We start from the raw sequence: 20181 nt of genomic DNA, 5'->3' as shown, positions 1-20181 counted from the left end.
TGATTCTGTTGCAGATCAGGTTCTCCAGAAAGCAAAATCAGGACAGAGTTCAGCATGGAGGGTGCTTATTAAATGCCCGTAGGGAATGGAAAAGAGAAAACGTTGGATACAGCGGTTCTCACCCTGTGGGTCGCGACCCCTTTGGGGGTCAAACGACCCTTTCACAGGGGTCGCCTAAGACCATCAGAAAACACATATATAATTACATATTGTTTTTGTGATTAATCACTATGCTTTAATTATGTTCAATTTGTAACAATGAAATTGAGGGTCACCACAACATGAGGAACTGTATTAAAGGGTCGTGGCATTAGGAAGGTTAAGAACCACTGATAGAATGACCCTTCTAATTTGTCCCTACCTGGGTGGAAATGACCAGGCTTTTAACCTCCTTCTCTCTCCAATCAGGTCACTGCTGTTGGACAGCTCCATGAAGGCTCCAGTATTGCAGGAGGTGCTATGTGAAGGTGCTGACCCTGGAAGACTATCATGCCCCTTACTCACCCAGCAGGAGTGGTGTCAAATCCTCAACTGAAGCAGTATCTGCATCACAGTGTCCACCACTGATTCTAACCTCATATTTTAAAGTGGAAACTCAGGGGCAGAAAGGAGTCAGTCAGTTACAAATCTGAGTCTAAAACCCTGAACTTATCACTCCCTGTGTTTTGGGGTTTTTTTTTCCCACTATTCTAACCAGAAAAATATAAAATAAAATGTGACTGTCTATTTTGGAAAGGAAGTATTTATTTGGTTTAAGGAATATTCTTTAATGGCACAAACAAAATGTATGAGTCCAAATAATTGTAGGAAAGTTTATAAAATCTATTAATTGTATGCCCTAACCGGTTTGGCTTGGTGGATAGAGTGTTGGCCTGTAGACCCAAGGGTCCCAGTTTTGATTCCAGTCAAGGGCACATACCTCAGTTGCTGGCTCCTCCCCAGCCCAGGCCCTGGTTGGGGCTTATGCAGGAGGCAACCAATTGATGGGTTTCTCTCACATCGATATTTCTCTCTGTCTCTCTCTCTCTCTTCCAATCTCTCTAAAAATCAATGGAAAAATATCCTCAGGTGAGCATAAAATAAAAAAAGAGAGTACTAATTGTCAAGTTCATCATTTATTTATGAATATAGCATTATACATCAAATTTCTATATATAAATGTTTTGTTTTCAAATGGCTTTTTGTACACTTCTGTTCCCTACATACATGTTACCAACATATACTGTATTAAATGCCTGCTTTTTCTAGGTCTTCAATGGATCTCAATGGGAAAAGCATTAAAATGATTACTATGTTCAGGGCTGACACTACCAAGGTGAGTATATGTAGTTTATTTGGCAAATTGGTTGATCTGCTTGATTCTTCATTTTCTAATTTTACTTGAAAGTGCCTGGATATGATAATAAGACAACTTCCAATTTAAAAATAAGTAAAAATAAAATGCCATGGTTAGGAATGAGAATACAAATTCTTTTTTTATGTGCATAAATATCATGTTTTCATATCATGCTTCCTCTCATATGCCACATTTGGGGCACACTGTTCTTTATGTTTTATACATTGACCCCCAAGACATCACATGACTGACCCCTTTTTCTGTCTCAGGTGATGGCACTAAGGTGATCTCCTCAGAGGCCCTACAATCTAAGTACTCCCTCCCTGCCTAAACCAAATTTCTCTTATGTTATTTTATTATCTTGGTAGCACAATTATCTCATATTATCTTGTTCATATATGTATCTATTATTCACTACTGAATCCCAGGCACATATCAGTGCTTGGTATTTAAATATTTAATAATTACTCATGTGGAAAAATGAATGCAGACACCTCATAAATGAATGTTTATGATTTACAGAATTTTAAATACACATTAGAAACACAACAACTGCAAAATTATTTGTCTGGAGGAAATCAATTCATTCTATATTTCTGAATAAATTTGAATAAAAACAGGGACTGCTAGTATTATAATAGTATTTCCTTAAACAAGCTTAGTTATTTTTAATCTGAATCTTCTTAAAGGACATAATGTTGCACAAAATGAATATGTTTCTGTTTCCACAAATAACGTATTTTTTGAGGTAATAAAACTACTGTATGGGAGACATTCCATCTTCTGACTGTTAAAAATTTTTAAGAAAAATATGTTGAAAATTCTTAAGAGTAACTTCCCAATTTTACATTAAAAAACAAGCCTATGATAAAGAAAGTAAACAAGCTATAAATTAGTCCACTAGTCTTACAATAATATTTTTGCAAGAAGCTTTTATAATTGTTGGCTAGTTTCTAAGCTAGGAATATAAGATGTCCCAGAAGATTAACTGAGTTTCAGAATTCAACCTCTGACAGGGTCAAGTGGAATGTCCTTTGTGATCTTGGCTAAACATGTATCCTAACACTCCAATACAGACCATTCCATTTATCTAAGTTTATACTTTCAGTGCGACATTAAACATACTTAGTTTTTAGCTAGACAAGGTATTACATTCTTATTTTCATCTGCACCTATTCCAAGTTATAAAGTTCTATACACAATTCTCTTCTCTTGATTAGGGAAACTTTCTTTTTATTTACCTAAAAACTCTCCTAATAGTTCTTTCTCTCAATTCTGTAGTTATTCTAGAAGTTTGGTTCTTACTGAAAAATACTATGTTCACTCTACCCACACAATTAATTTTCATGAGAATTTGATTCTATCTTTTCTCAAACGTCATCTTTTGAGATCAATAAGGCATTATTAGGTATAGGAAAACCTACACCTAATTTCTTATAGAGGCCAGACACGCAGTCATAAATGGGATTGATGTCAGGATGATAAAATCACCGAAGTATATGAAGAAGAACTGAATCAGTAAAAGAAAGACATTTTAATATCTTATGAAGTAGAGCGGAAATGAGCATAGATAAATCCTAGAATTATTTTTTAAATGCATTGAGCAGGCCAAATTTTAGATAGTAATCAATCACTAACTGAAATTAATGTTAGTTTCTCTAAATTATCAGACAGTTGTCCTAGTCAGTGGTAACATTAAAGTAAATGAAAAAATTAAAATAGAACCTTGAATTCAGGCAAGATCCTTCAGTAATCATTTTCACACAAAGAGTAAATCTAGGTTGTGCCATAGTCTATGATACTTAAGATATGCTAAATAATGTAACAATTCTGAGGGGGGGGGGGGGTGTTTAAATAGAGGCCTTTATCATATTCCACACTCACCTTTTATTAACCTCACAGAATTAAAAAGGTTTCCCAAATGAAACGTCATGATAATTTTTTATTTTACCCAAGTAACATTATAACAAATATTGGTTGGCATTGTTATCAGCTTCAAGGAAACAGAAAACAAGGTACAAAGCTAAGTTAAAAGCAACTTTATTACAATACTTTTCCAAACTCCAAAATGCATTTAGTATTGCATTTAGACCTACTAATATTATACATTATATTACAAGACAGAAAGCATTTCTGGTCAGATATTTAGCTTGAATGTACTGCAAAACAGAGCTTACTAGGAATGGCAGCAATACACAATAGTTCATATCACTAAGTAAAATGTTTCTCAGATATCTCAGAAAGAATCATTCATATTTCAATTCATTTTATGTTTACTCCTCTGATTTAGAAACAAAGCAAAGCTATATTTTCTATCACTTACTAGATAATGCCTAGAAGTTGTCTATATCCTAATTATATCCATCAGCTTAGAAATATTTCCTTTGGTAGAAAATACGATTTTTTTAAATTAACCAAACCAAACAAACAGTGTATATTTCCCCATTGCAAAGAGGGGCAGAAATCTCTTCTTTCCTTTTTTGGGGAGCCAAATCTGGGCTTCCTCCTCTTCATGTAGCCATCCTATATTATAATTACCTGCTTTAAAAGATACCTAAATCTATAATGAAATCTATTCTAATAAATTCTAGTTTTAACTCACAACCCACTCTGAACATTATGTAAGAATTAACTTAAAAGTAATCTGAGGAAAGGTAGTACCATAAGGAACTATTTTCCAAATTAGACAAGGACATTATTTGCTCACCCACCTCTGCTTCAAATGACTGACCCAATTCAACTTACGAAAATAACTCTTTTTCCAAGGTTACTACTCTGATAACAATGGAAACAGGTAAATCCACTAAACGGCTCTAGTCCTTTAATAGACTCTGTTGGTTTAACATCTGTGAGCTACCGACTAGCACAGTACATGTTCATCCTCCTTATTTTCACAACAGCAGGAAATGGTTAGAAAAGTATAGGAAAGGTCCTATTGTTTTCTTATGGCAAATTTAATACAGATTTTGTTCTGAAGTTGGAGAAAAGAAAAAGTGAATGAAAAGGTATGTGCTGGCTGCTTGAGGGGGCAAAGCTCATAAATCACTGTACATTAAGAGCACGTGCTGAAACTTCATGGTGCCAGTCACGTAATTTTGTGTATTTGGGACTAAACACGTGAAGGGGTATCTTTTCCCTGTGGAAATAGAAAAAAAGAAGAAAGAAAAAAAGAAAAGTGATAGAAGAGTCGTAAGAAAGAGCAAGAAAAAGTTTCTACACTTCGTTCATCATGCAGAAAACATGCCTTCTAAAGCTTAATTTCACAAAGCTGTGTTATTTAAGAGCAAAATATTTTAAGGGTAGAGAGCATTAACTATTAGAGCCCTCTCTTGGAAACATCCATTTTTATGCCCAAAATAAAGTGACTGCAAGATCACATGAATTCATTCACAGACTACAGTGTTAAAAAAGCACTCCAAACACACCCTTCCGCCTACTTATTTCAATACTAAATAAACTTTAGACATACAATCCAGATAATATCTACTAATTATGAAATCTGTAAGTTGTATATTTAAGTTCCACAAAGGCACCACAGTGAAATGCTTAGCTTTTGGTTGCAAAAACAAAATGCCATACCATTACACTTGCAAATGCAAATGACAAACTGAGACCATTCATGAAAGGAAAGCATTCATTCAATTTACCAAAAAAATGGACAACTTACTTTGCCTTCTTTGTATTATCAGTTTCAGCTTCTTTCACTGAAATATAATAAGCAATATGCAATATTAGTTTGTCTTTTAAACTTTAAAATCTCTTAAGCCAGTGATCTTCAACCCGTGTGCCACAGAATTTTTAATACATGAAATACCTGACTATTTAGTCAGGGGCACTGACCTAGATTGTCAAATAAAAAAATGATGACAGCCAACACAATAAATAGCCATCAGGTGTAAATGAATCAAAATTATACCTATTATTTTTGTCAGGTCAGCAAAAAACATACTTTTTGGTGTGCCACAGAATTTTAGTAATTAGTTTATGGGTGTCATCAGATGAAAAGGGTTGAAATTGCTGATTTAAGCAATTACATGCACCAATCAATACCAAATGGTCAAGTTGCACAGAGCCACTAAAAAAAAATTTCTGTATCATCTTGTCACTGGTCATATACTACAATCAGTACTACTATTATTGCTGCTTCTACACTTTTCAATGAAACTCTCCTGGGCTTATTTCTTATTTACAATAGCCATATTATGTATGGCATAATTTAAAAGCAAACTGCCTCAGGAAAATTACTGTTTTCTAATAACTGTTTATCTGTCTAAATGCTACTTCTCTGTAGAAAAGAAAATTCATCTAGGCATTCACTTACTATGTTCAGTCCCAGTGATCTGGGCCAGGATTCGGAAAGAGCGAGACTGAGTCGTGCCCGTCCTTGGGTGCCAGTCTTCAGTATCCTCAATCAGTCTCTTCTTGCTGGCATCACTGTGAGTGGGTATATGATAAAACTCCGTATTACGCTCCACAATGTGTTTTCTCGGTGGGCTAGGATTAGGAAGGAAAAAATGAATGAAAAATTTATAATTATATCAAGGATAAATATTCTCTGCCAAATTATTTATAATGCATACATTTAATCCTTAGTGTTCCTCTTACATATTTTGCTTTTGCAAGCCTACACAGCTTCAATTTTTTTAAAGAGTACCCTTCTAAAATAAAGTAGATGGAATTGTTTTTTAAATAGAAAAAAAAGGTACGTATATGCTAATATAAAATAATAGTATAAGTAACTATTCAACAGGAAGGTTACCGTTTAGGTGGGGTTTTCCTTTTTAAGTGATAGAAGAAGGCAGCAGAAGAGAGAGTTCCAACATGAAAAGGAAAAGAGAAGATTAAGAAAAGAAGGAAACAAAGAGAAATTTAAATATCCACAGAAGTAAAAATAAAACAATTTAAAATTATGTACTTATATTGTTCATGTAATGCCTAAAAACACACAGATATGCACTACATTCACATAAACACTGATATGCTGCTAAAATGTATTAGCTTTCACAAAATTAAATGATCGTGTCTTCAATAGGCCTACGAAACAAGAATGGTTTAGTACAGGCTAAACCAGCAATTCCAAACACAATTTTGGAAAGGGACAGAAGTGTTATTTTCTCATTCTTGTGTACAGATAGATACCCCTCATCCCTAATAGGACTGTGTGCAGAATCAGCATAGTGAAAAAGAGCTATGGTATATGATAAACCAACAAAATATTTATCAAAGGACCCTCATGTAAATCTTGGCTCTATGATTTTTCAGAGGTGGGATTTTGGACAAGTCAATCTCACTAGGACTCACTGTTTTCATTTATAAATAAGAACATCACATACAAAGTCACATTGTTCGGAGGCTTACATGAAATAATATATGTGAAAGGGATCTGTAAACTACAGAATTTGCTAAGAACATTAATTTTCCTTGTAATAAAGCATAAATATTGGGGAATTTACAAAGTACACTTTACCACTTTACCCTAAGGAACCTTATCAAAACTGTCTCAGTACACTAGAAGTGTTTCTGTCCAGTGAAGAACATGATAGAAGTAATGTTAACACTGGCTTTAGAATCAGGAAGATAAAAGTGCAGGTACTACATCCTCCACTCAGTGTGTGTTTAATGCAAGCCATTTAATTTCCCCAAGTCTAGATTTTTCCCATCTGAGAAATGGGGACTATACCTATCTTAATGGGTTGTTTTGAGGAATAAATAATGTATGTAAAGTGTTTTCCACAGTGCCTAATAGTAATTATCTCATACTATTTTCTTTTATTATTACCGAAATAATTGTTTGTTATGCATGCTCTAAAACTATGGGTCATCCGCATATACAAAGAACAGCATCAAAAGCATTTATATACAAAACTAGTAATACCTACTAAAATTTATGGTAAATTTTTAAGATACCAGAAGTGAAATCTCTAAAACACCTTTTACTAATATTGAACAAAACCTAATTTTTTAAAACAAACAAAATTTAAAAAATAATAGGCATAGATTACTTCATAACCACAGTCTTTGGCAGATATAAATTCCTAAGCAAACAATACTTCATCTTATGCAATTACCTGAATAACTTTATTTTAGTATTAAACTTATAGCTTTAAATTTCTCTATAATTAGTGATTGCAGTTTATGCTTAAATGGCACCAATTTCAGGTATAAGATTATTATATAATCTATAAAAGGTTTGTTCTATAAAAATATAAAACAAGAGTGTAAAATTAAGACGAGAATAGTAAACAACACCACTTAAGAATATTTTTTTAGCTGTGACTCAACTGGATACTTTGTGACATTCACCACAGAAAAGATCTTGTGTTAAAATGATATGAAGTTTCTAAACATTCATTTAGTTTTTTTCAAACTTTGAAACTCTAGAACAGGGGTCCTCAAACTTTTTAAACAGGGGGCCAGTTCACTGTCCCTTAGACCGTCGGAGGGCCGGACTATAGTTTAAAAAAAACAAAAAAACTATGAACAAATTCCTATGCACACTGCACATATCTTATTTTGAAGTAAAAAAACAAAATGGGAACAAATACAATATTTGTATTTGCATGTGGCCCGCGGGCCGTAGTTTGAGGATCCCTGCTCTAGAACTCTGATCACTATGATTAAAAAAGAGAATAATCTCAATGATTTTATTTTTTTTAAGTATTTGGGATAGAATATAAACTTAACTAGCAAGAGCAAACTATTTCAAAATACAAACATTAAAAATCAGCAAGTTTATTCAAATCTTTTTTAAAAATACTAAATGGCAGAGGCTGGAAATACAACTCTCACAACAATATACATGGTGTATAATACTTATCTATCTCCCTAAGGGTTAACTGAAGTGTGGGTGCTGTAAACATACCCACTGATTCATATGAAGTTCTCTAGCATGAAAAACATGTTCCTGAGCTCCTTAACATATTTGAAAATTCTTGCAATGAAAAGATATTATCAAAATGTGCTGGTGGTGTTAAGGTGAAAGCAAGATGGAAAGTCACAGAGAGACAATGATGAAAATGACAAAAGGAACCACTGATTAGGTACTTACACGGTGCCAGGGTTACTGAAAGAGAAATAATGCACACACACATACAAATGTGATACAGAAGACATTGATGTTCCCAGGATGATGTAAAATCGACAAAGATGAGGCCAGAAAAAGAAGAAAAGGGAAAAATGAAATAACAAAATTCAAAACAATGAATTTACATAAAGATGTTACACAAGCATCATGCTTCAAAATAACCATGTAAGCACAAACAAATGTTAGTAAAAACTGACTTTTTGTTACACTGTTATTATTGGGACAACAGTCTTATCTGCGTTTTTGTTTGTTTCCCAAAATACTGAAAAATACTTTATATATCATTGCTAATTTAAGTCTCAAGTTACTAATACCAAGAGAGAAAGATACATTATTTTTTTTAAATGTCTAGGTTTTTATAAATTTCATTTCATTATGAATCCAAATTCCTATTATATTCCTAACAAAAGGCACAGAATAAAACAATTACTAGATGTAAGATGTGAAAACAAATTGTTTTAGAATCATTTTTTAAATCAAAGAGATTAGGAGAAAGATCACTTTTACATAATATAAGTAGTATATAGTAATAGCAAGTGTAATCACACATAAATTATCCTGAATTAGGAATTATGCACTATTTGAACATTTTCTTAACTTTTTTAATGTGGTAATTATGATGAAAAATACAGAAAGCGCAGAAGGGCATAAAAAATGGGCTATTATTCAATCTTCATACTCTCCCCTATCCATCACTACTACTACCCTCACTCACAAGCAAATCCCAGTAAGTTTAGAACTGAATTTCAGGAACTCCATAATTCTGTTTTACCAACAACCTAATTTACCCAGAAAAGTATGTCTGATATTATATAGTAAAGGACCTAGATCAGTGGTTGGCAAACTCAGAGCCAAATATCAACAGTACGACGTTTGAAATTTCTTTTGAGAGCCAAATTTTTTAAACTTAAACTATATAGATAGGTACATTGTTATTAACTTAATTAGGGTACTCCTAAGCTGGCCTTTGCTAAAAACATCTTCAATCTGATTGAGGTACGTTCGCTGAGGTCGACACCTTCCAACTCTCCCATCCACACTCGTCTTGTATACTTGTTTCAGATAGACGAGTGTGGATGGGAGAGTTGGAAGGGGTCAACTTCAGCGAATGTACCTCAAAACAACGTACTTCCCGGAGGCCCGCCTGCTCTGCGACTCCGTTGCCCGAACAACCGACACCACCCACCCACCCCACCCCAGCTTCTTCTAACGCCACTTCTTCAAAATAGACTCGCCCAGGCCGAAAAACGACTTCTGCTCATGGGCCACGAAGTTTCAATCGCACTGTACCTGCGAGCCCGCACGTGGTATTTTGTGGAAGAGCCACACTCAAGGGGCCAAAGAGACACATGTGGCTCGTGAGCCACGGTTTGCTGACCACTGACCTAGATTAATAACATCTAAAGAGGGAAAACCTCAAAACATAATTCACTCACATAGCCTATTAAGTAACAGAATCATTTAAAAAATATAACCCTTGAACAATGTGAGGGTTAGGTGTGCTGACCATCTCCCCTGCCCCCCCTGCTGCAGTCAAAAATATGAGTATAAGTTTTGAGTCCCCAGAATTGTGTTGTTCCCTGGTATCCTCCAGGGATTGGTTCCAGGACCCCTTTGGGTACCCAAACCCACAGGTGTTCAAGTTCCTAATATAAAATGTGTGGAACGATACATGCAGTCATCCTTCCGCATCCGTGGTTCCCAACCGTGGATCAAGGATAAGGAGAGTCAACTGAATAAATTTATTGAAAAAATTTTGCACATAGGTGGATCTGTGCAGTTCACACCCATGTTGTTCAAGGGTGAACTGTATATTCATATATTCCATTAAGGACAGAGAAGATAAAGTCTAAACTCTAGCTTTTCAACACACTGTTTAATCAATCGTTCCACAATAGAGTTTTGGTCAGAGTAACTAATAATCCATTATAAACATAGTGAGAATAACTTCCTAACAGTTTTAATACTAAGACTGTGAATGTGGCTATATTTCCAAACATCAAAGTCAGTTTTATAAATTCAAAAGAGGTTGAGTTTCACTGAATGGGGTGGGATGCAGGAGTAAGTCGATCTCAATAGTTTATTAATATTTATTCTTCTCTAGCCCCAATGCAAAGCATTCCCTCCTCTGCCTTACTGTATTAAGTAGTAGGGAAATAGTTTTTCAAAATAACCTCCCCTCAACAGAGTAGAATTTTAGATATATAACTAAACATTATAAAGTTCCGGGAAACAGTTGTATGCCAACATGAAGTTGGGGAGGATGTTCTGTGTGGTGAGGAGCAGCAAATGGAGGGTTGATTGCTTTCAACATAAAGATGCCAACTTGAATATGCCAAGTATTTTCATGCATTTTAGAAAAGTTGCCCAAGTAGAACAGCCCATCATACACCACAGTGCCAATGTGGCAGTCAGATGACTTGGCTTTTTACCTTGGCTGTGCTGCCCACTTCCCCTCTGCCCTGGGCAAGCTGCAAACTACAGATAGAAGCCTTTTTCCTTAACAGTGAAATGGACTGCAAGTTCTCTCTATCTTAGTCTCGTTGTAAGGACATATGGTTAACATATTTATTTGAAGGCACTCTGAAACTATACAAATACAAGTGTGTTCTTAGGATAGAGCCCTCAAATGCTCATTATTTTAAAAAAAGTGATATCATACCCAACTGTAGTTTATGCACATTAGGTACTCATACAGCCTCAATTCAGTCAACTTATCCTCAAGTCTATAATCATTAAAAACAAATATGAATTCAAAGTAACAGAAATAAGCCCAGTTCACAAACAGGTGATATAGAGGAAGTTACACCAAAATTTGACTTCAAAAGAAGTAGGCTCCAATCTTTGCTCTATCACTTACAAGCTGCCAGATTTGAGAAACTTGAGTAACTTCTCAGCATTCAGTTTAAATGAGAATTAAATCACATATGCATTTAGAAACACCTAGCACAATGCACAATAATACCTAATAAATTAATTCATCTAAATCTGAATCTTAAATACATATTTAACCTAAATGCTTAAATTTCTTTTTCCAAGTCCCATTTTACCCTTTAAAGTAAAATTGTTCCATTGGAATCTAGTAACTAATCAAAGTCTTTGTGCATAAGAATTTAACTTTAAATCGACAAAAAATAAACCAGGGTTTGGGGATTTTTATTTCTTGTGTATATAATGTGAAACTATTCAGTTAGTGAGACCAAAGCTACACTGGAATATAGTTGCTCTAATAATTCAATAGTTAATTCTCGAGTGTGGCTAAGATATCCCATATTTCCAATTCTACTCTCTTAGAGTAATGATAAAGAAATTTCAGCACAACTCAGAATAGTTATAACTTAACAAGAAAATATTTTAAATTCTAATCTAATGTGATTTTAATCTATTTTAAAGTTAGTAATCACAGCCAGTTTACTGTCAATACCAACAAACAATAGCAAGGTTTTTAAGTTATACTACAGTGATTTCCAATGTCTATGCCCACTACCCATGACATTTAATAAGTTGATAATTATCTCTATTAACTAATTTAAAAGGTGTATAGACTTTCTATCATCCAGGGACACATAACTGCACAGAGAGAGATTTAAACCTCCCAGCATCATTGTTTGAAAAATCAAAATGTTCTTAAGAGACTTTACCTGGAAAACACTTGTTTTGTTATATGAATCTGGAAATCAACTCAGTATTACATATGCCAATACTAGTGTTATATGTTTTCTGCTTTCTCTCCTACCTTTACTTTGTCCTCTAGCAGTCTAGACCAGGGGTCCTCAAACTTTTTAAACAGGGGGCCAGTTCACTGTCCCTCAGACCATTAGAGGGCTGGACTATAGTTTAAAAAAAAACTATGAACAAATTCCTATGCACACCGCACATATCTTATTTTGAAGTAAAAAAACAAAACGGGAACAAATACAATAACATTTGTATTTGCATGTGGCCCGCGGGCCGTAGTTTGAGGACCCCTGGTCTAGACTGATATATATACATTCCATCCCTCAAAGCATTTTTTTTTAGCCATTACACAGCAAACCCCACATATATTTTAAAACAAAAGTCAAACACTAATATTTATTACTATAAAACAAGTCACCACCACATAGCAATGCAAACCATACTCATTGAAAAGACCAAATGTGGTTATTCTAAAGTATAGCTCTTTTGCAAAATTTAACTTAATTTTGCAAGAATTGGGCATTCATGCTGTTTACTCATATATAAATCACCATATTTCCTCTCCAGTAATGTAGATACTAACTTTGTCACTTGTGTTTTCTGCAAAGAGAAAAGAATTTTAAAATATTACTACCATATCATTATATGTTGTGTCTCTCAAGGCCAGGTTCTTCAAAATACCACATAGGAACTGTTAGGAAAAATTACAGCCCAAAGAAATTGAAATTAATAAGGATACATGAAAGACTTACCTTGAAAGCAGCGGCCATTATAATGCAAGGGCATATGGAAGGGGAAAAAGTAAATCACTTAAACTACTTGATGCAAAACAGCTTATCTTCCAGTTTGGAAGATAAGTCTCATTTTGCTCTAAGTAGAGTACAGAGAGTGCTAAAAAAAAAAAAAAAATGCAGCAAGCCAAGTCCAATAATTCTTATATGTTAAAGAAAGATTAAACATTTCTTCAAGTGCCTTGTTCACTATTATTTATAAGAAACAGGAATGTTTACATCATATTATTAAGAAATGCCCTGAAACTATCAACATAATCATAGATTTCATATTATTAGATCGGATGAGTAACTATTTCTCAGTAGTGGTACATAATTAATAAGAGCTTGTTAGTACCTGATGTTTACTAATCCTATATAAATTTGGATGAGATGTCTATCAAACTGTCAAATTAGCTAGTTTTTTCAAATCACTTAAGAATTAAGACCTCTTGCTTTGAGGAAAAAGATAACATGAATTGAGCTTTACATCCTTATAAACTCTTAAATTTTTTATTATTGGTCTATAGTATCTTTTAAATAAAAAGAAAGTAACAATTCTCAACTTTGAAAATGTTTTGTTGCAAATCTCTTGTAACGTTATAAAAATGTGGAAAGTTTAATAATCACATAATTAGTAAAATGTCTGACAGTAATTTAAAAAACAAACAGTTTGGCACCTGATGTAGAAATGCATTGATCAATATCACAAAAATCTACCCTTCAAAATGACACATCACTGACAAGTGTGTGATTTATTTTTTATTTCTTTAATCGAAATGTAGTAAGAGAAAGGGCACTACAAATTTGTCTTAGAATTTCAAACACCACACTTTGTGTTCAGAATAATCAACTTTTCATTGCCCTAACATCTGGACAACATGTGAAATCAAGCTATTTTTAAATACACCCATTTGCAAATGATGCTTGTTAAAGATGCAAAATGCATAATGATCTCTTTTCTCCAGAATCTTGCACAGTGCTGGACACCAGGCCTGTGCTCAGTAATCACATGGCGATTGACTAAGAAGCCACCATAAAGGTCCTAGAACTATACCACTGCCTACAGCTTCAGTTTGAAAATAATACGCTTTCAATCATTTCAAGTTTAATCATCAAAGCTATACTTATAAACCACAAAATTTAAACCTTGGTATTTTCATATACTTTAAAGTTAGTATTTTTCCATAACTTCAATTTGCTTTTACCTCTACAATCTTCCATGAGGAAGACTTTCATATAAAATTTCAAGATGTGTTAATAAGGAGAAAAGATTTTAGCTCAAACATTTCCTTCAGTAGACTTTTTCCTAGTGAACCTGGAATTTAATAAACGTAGTAAATTTCTGCTTTTCGTTTTCTGAGGGGCCAGCATTTGAAAGGCAGCATCTGTCTTTTCAGAATATGTACTTTGATGACTCTAAAATCTATAGTCTTAAAACAAACAGAAAAAAAAAAGACAACCAAACACACCTCAACACTACATACTATTTTTCTTCCTCACATGAAAGAATAACATTCTTTGAAGAACACTAATTTTCCGCAAAATATACATCAAAACTTTAAAAAGCCACCCACAACCACAGAACTGCATGTAGGGCCCGGTAGCTGTTCCTCCAGACCTCCTCCTGCTCTTTCTCTCAGCAGCAGCCTGGAAACCTGCCACCTCTTTCTCAAAGCCCCACGGTTGCCATGGTGGCAGTGCTACCCAAAGCACAGTCCCTTCATTACATGAATTACCATTCGGAAGGGATTATCTCAGAAAGAACCTATCCACTCAATTATTTTAATTATATTTTCCTGGGAACAGGCATGCAGATTATTTCCCTTTGTTTTAAAGTAAATTTTTGCCACAATAAATCTGATCAAACAAATTATTGGCTTAAAGTATGATCATTGAATTCAAAGAATAAAATGACCATCTATAAATAAAGACTGTTGAAAACAAACTTCAAAAGGGAAATATTATAAGGAATAGATTTTCAAAAACATCTAACATATATTTAGTGCCCATTCATTTAAATCCATTCATTTTAGAAAAACCTTTACAATGAAAATACCTTCTAATTTGCTTCTAAAGCTTTACATGCATCCCTGGACATTACTGTTTTGTCATTACTGTTTGCTTTTAAAGACTAAATTCTAGCATGAACTTACCTGAAAAGAACATTGCTTGCATTTTAACCTAAGCTAATGCATCAGGCACAGACATGAGTCAAAACTTTGATTTCTGTCTTTGTAAGACTTAATTCCTAGGAAAAAAGCTTCTTACAAACTCCTCATTTCCTTTCTACTTAGGGTATGATACATAAGCTGATAAGCTGACAGAACTGCAACCACTCTCTTTAAACTTTTGGTGACTAATAAAGGGATGGAAATTTTGAGGAAGAAAGATATAAGATTTGCCTTGCATTATAAGTGCCAGCTGCTCAATGCTGTGCCAGGACTTGGACAAAAAGAGTTACAGCATATGTTACGTGGTTCATAACATGTCAAAATGCATAATTAGGTTTTGATTAACCTATCATTGCTTTGCAGAAAATGCAGTATGTATGCAATATAAAGCTACATGCTAATGAAGCAAATAAAACCTCATCTCCCTTCTTTCAAAGAACAGCTGATTTGGGGGGGGGGGGGGGGTTGGTTAGATTGTTTCCTGGAAATTGCCTGAAAGAAGAGTTTTGATAAGAGCAGAAAGCACCCTTGGCCACCTACCCATTTTGCTGTTTACTGTCACCCTGGGATCCTCTTCTCTGTCCCTCTGCTAGCTCCTGAGCAGTCTCGGAACACACGCTGGTGACTGTGGGCTGCCGTGGGACATTAACTGCAGGTTTACCAGCGCTCAATGCAGGTGAACGCTGGTCAGCACTAAGATTGGCATTAGCATGCAGTCCAGATGCAGCGAATGGGGGAGAAGTGACAGCAGCCACAGGTGGAGGGGAAGCATGTGATGAAGTGGTGGCGTGGGCTGGGGTGAAGGCGGACGATGGTGATGGGATGGACGTGACTTTTGGTGAAGACACGGAACCAAAGGGCCGTGGTGCCTTATTGTAGGCCATGTTGGTTGTGGAAGTGACTTTGGACACAGCAGGAGATGCAATGGGCACAGGTTTAACTACTTCTTTAGGCTCTCCCTATGTGAAATAAAAATAAACATATACAAAAACACACCAGATACATGCAAACCAGATTCTCTTAAAAGAACACAGCTTGTTTTTAAAAAGACAAACACAATAGGTTAGCAGCTCAAACTTTATAGGTTTCCAGATAAAACCAATTAAGCTGATATAGCATAACATGCATGCTAACTGTTCCCAACATGCATAACACAGATGCACACATTGAGTACATTTTTTAAAATAAAAATGAAAGGAGTTTCAAAATATTTAGAAAATGGAGCAGGAAAGCTATCAAAAAGCCTAAAGGCCATCATAAATGTCAATTTAGACATAGTCCAAAGGAAAAAATTTCAAATTCCTCACAATAAATAATACATTGCTAACCGAAATGTTTATTTTAAAATATCCAGAGTCTCAATTATAATTCCATCTTTCAAACATGTTTAATTACTCTCCAGAGTACAATCATTTGATTCATGCAGAAGCAGCAGCACATTTCTAACTCTTCATGTACAAAAAAGGAATAAGACTGTTTTCAACTAACTCAGAAATGTGCACATTCTAATTAATTATTTTGAATCAAGAAATTGCTTTTTAAAAATCAACATAAAACAAACAAGTAAATAAACAAAACCAATCCTTTTCTTGACCTGTAACCCACCAGTTTCTCTCTCTGGAATGTTTGAGACATCATTCAGGAAATAAAAAGGAATAAAATTCTTTCCCTTTTCCAAAATAAATATTTAATAGTTATATGAGGGAAAAAATGATCTTAGATGTTTCTTCACTGCTATCAGCCAAAGAAAAAAAAATAACTAGTAAGAAAGATCAATTCTCCCTAAAATTAACAGAATTTGTGCTTACAAATCCCTACTCCAAAGCAAGTATAAAGTTAAAAAAAATTAAAGAAATCCCTACTCATCCTACCATCCTGAAACAAAAACAATAAAAATTTTTAAAAGCATACAAAGGCAAGTCTATTATACTTAATTTTAAGAAAGCAAAGGTAATCTAAATAAATCTTATAAAAATTATAAATCTAACTGATGGGAAAAAGTAGCTTATTACCTCAAATAATCAGTAGGTAAATTTGATAGAAATCAATATAGTAGGTAATTTGATAGAAAGGAACAAGTAAAATTAAGCGAAATCCCCAAACAGCATAAAGCAGATGTATGTGAATAATGGTTTGGGACAATTTGAGGATATAGATGAGAGAAAAAAGGCATTTGCCAACAACCTAATTCAAGAATACTCAGCAAATGTAATTTAAAACTTATTAATAGTATGAATAAAATAAGATTAAGGACTTATAATATTCATTTTTAGTAAACATTTATTATCTTTAGAATATGTGAATAAAAACAGGCAAGTTAAAAGTAATGTAAAAATTTTGTATATAAGTTATTAATAATATCTAATACTGGAAAATGTTTTAAAATATAAGTATAATTAGAAAGATGGTAAATCTGTATGTGTTGATTTCCATTTTCCCGTCATCCTTAAAGGAAAAGAACTGTAAGGAAAACTGTACTGAAACTGTACATTGTCAGTATAGCCTGAGAAAGGAATGGAAATTATAGTAGTTCAGGAGGGACTATCAAAATGGTACCCTAGTGATAGTAGGTTAGAAACACACCTTTTGAACAGGTACTGGTTCCGGCCTGGATGTAGCAGATGCTCTGGGAGAGAAAAGGAGAGAAAAAATAAAAAACATGAACTTTTACAAACTTGCAAACTTATTAATGGGATTCATATTATATACCTTAATATACTAAATCATCAGAATTTACAGTTTTAAAACTTATTATTTTTGACTATTCACAGTCTACTAATTAGTTTACGGAACTCAAATGCTGCAAGATCCAATAATATCCCTACACTTATTAGTTCTCTACACACTCAAATGAGGAAAGACAAACACCAATCATGTTTACTACTGCACTTATGTTTTATCTTTAAAGGGCAAGGATAATAAATGTAACTTTTTGATCCTTGAGTGGCTTCTAAAACATCTCATCTGAATAATCTCCAATAGTATCTGCCTTTTCCCCTCACATCCATGAACCATCCACAGGATATTGGCCTCTTTGTGAAGATACTGAATAAACTCAGGTTGAACTGAGTCACCAAATGAATATTTATTTTGTATTCAGATTCTTATCTGCTTATGCAAGTTTACTTGTTATGCTGAAACTAAACTGTAAGTTCTTCCTTTAAGCTATAATTTCAATGAAGGTGATGACCATGTACCATTTGTTTCTATCAGTATTGTGCCTGCCATGAATGAGTGTTAAAAAGAGAGAGCAAGAAAGCAGGACAAAAACCCATGTACACTATAGACTTGACTATTTCTAAATCCAAATTAGTTTATTTTTAATATATGCTTTTTGTATTATTACCGTTCCTTTGGTTAGTGTGGATTAATAGTAGCAATAATTGATTTATAGGAGTTATCTCATACAATCATAAAAAATAACCAAAGTTATTATCCTGATATTTTAGATGAGGGACTTCAAAGTTAGAGTGAATACATTACTTACTAGGATGGAGCTGAGGCCACCAGTTCTTATATATTACAATACACTGGCTGTAGTCAAGGACAGTAACTCAATGATTGGGGGTCTTAATGATTTAAAGCTATTTACCCAGTATAAAGGTACATGTTATGTTTAATAATGCCAGAAGCACTTGGGCTCCTCTATACCACACAAGCCTGAGGACAAGTCATGAAGTGCAAAATTCAAGAAAAGTAACCATAGTAAGTAAATGAGTGATCATTTTAAACTACAAACTATGAGATTGCTTTACTTATAGAGAAAGAAGATGCCAGCAAAGGATATTTGGTCTCTGTGAGTATAACCTAGTAACGAACTCCAAACATTTTTAGCAGCAACTGACTTTTCCAATATCTAATTTGGTTAGCTAGGGCAAGCACTGACTGAATAACTGGCTAACCTAATGAGAGGCCAGAATAGATGCTAACACTTGGTTACTGCTATATAGAATTATACAGTTGCATAACTTTCCATGTGTACTCTCTGACAGACTTTCCATTCGTACTCTCAAGTTTCTCTTTTAGCTCATAGGGTTATTATAACAAGCAAAGGAAACAAGTTCAGAACAGAACAGTGGAATCTTCCTTTCATTGAAATTTCACAATAGGCTGCAAATCACAAAGGATCTATATTAAAAACACCCAAGGCATTTCCAACAGTTTGCTATAATAGACAAGATGGTATCCCATTTTTACATCTGGACCCTTAAACTCTTCTAGCAACATAAAAACTATTTATGAAAAAGAACATGTTCACAAATAGAATAAAATGCACAGAAAAAAATTATATATATGAAAACCAAAACCTTAGTTTTTTCCAGATGTTTCTTTAAAATATATATGTTTGATTTCAGAGAGGAAGTGAGAGGAAGAGATAGAAACATCAATGATGGGAAAGACTCATTGATTGGCTGCCTCCTGTATGCCCCGTACTGGGGATCAAGCCCACAACCCAGGCATCTGCCCTGACCAGAAATTGAACTGTTTTCCGGGGTTCATAGGTCCACGCTCAACCACTGAGCCATGTTTAAACAGTGTTAGCAACAACAGCAAAAGCCACATAATGGTTAGTTTTCAATTAATTTTTTTGAAAAAGCATATAGTAAGTCCTGATATACTTTATGCATTGAAAGTTCTACAAAAATACTGTTTGAAATTTTAAATTCACAAAAAAATTTATAAATCAGATGCTTAAATCTGTTTTCCCTTCTTGCCTTCTAATAAGGTTTTACTAGTGTAGTGACATGAACTAAGACAAGTCATCAGAGATAAGAAGGGCAACATGCCCTGGAAAGGATTGAGTCCATCACACAATAAAAACACAATCACTTAATAGAAAAAAACATAAACTGACTTATAATTAAATGTCAAATAAAATGGTTGACATCAGATGCAATAAAAATTAGTTCTGTTGGTTCAAATATTTAAATAACCACCAAATTAGTCATAGAATCATTGAAACCTGGAAGGTTCTTTAGTGCTACTTTATCACATGCCAATCAGGTACTCATCTGACCTCAGCTTGAATGTTTACAGGAGTTCACAATTTAAGCCATGTACTTTCTCAACACTTCTGTTTAAACTGGCCTTCATTTTTGTGTGTTATTTTGCTTCTTGGAGTAAACAGAATAAGTCAAT

General features: G+C 34.1%; 1 protein-coding gene across 13 annotated transcripts in view; it reads right to left on the bottom strand.

Moving 5' to 3' along the window:
• PDLIM5 (PDZ and LIM domain 5) overlaps positions 1 to 20181 on the bottom strand; it is a 212133-nt gene that overhangs the window by 73416 nt on the left and 118536 nt on the right. For 5 of the 13 annotated variants that reach the window (XM_036339906.1, XM_036339927.1, XM_036339916.1 and 2 more), the window contains 6 exons: positions 17626 to 17668; positions 15583 to 16001; positions 8385 to 8399; positions 6096 to 6113; positions 5658 to 5830; positions 5004 to 5040 (listed from right to left, as the gene is read on the bottom strand). In XM_036339906.1, coding sequence (XP_036195799.1) covers positions 5004 to 5040; positions 5658 to 5830; positions 6096 to 6113; positions 8385 to 8399; positions 15583 to 16001; positions 17626 to 17668 — 705 coding nt within the window. Of the gene's footprint in view, positions 1 to 3360; positions 4473 to 5003; positions 5041 to 5657; positions 5831 to 6095; positions 6114 to 8384; positions 8400 to 12681; positions 12699 to 15582; positions 16002 to 17625; positions 17669 to 20181 lie in introns of those variants that run through there. The other 8 variants (XM_036340033.1, XM_036339967.1, XM_036340004.1 and 5 more) reach the window with 8 other exon arrangements.

This window comes from Myotis myotis, unplaced genomic scaffold (genome assembly GCF_014108235.1).
Source record: "Myotis myotis isolate mMyoMyo1 unplaced genomic scaffold, mMyoMyo1.p scaffold_m19_p_1, whole genome shotgun sequence".
NCBI classification, from domain to species: domain Eukaryota; kingdom Metazoa; phylum Chordata; class Mammalia; order Chiroptera; family Vespertilionidae; genus Myotis; species Myotis myotis.
The sequence above is the reverse complement of the archived record's forward strand: the minus strand, read 5'-3'. Positions and strand labels throughout refer to the sequence as shown.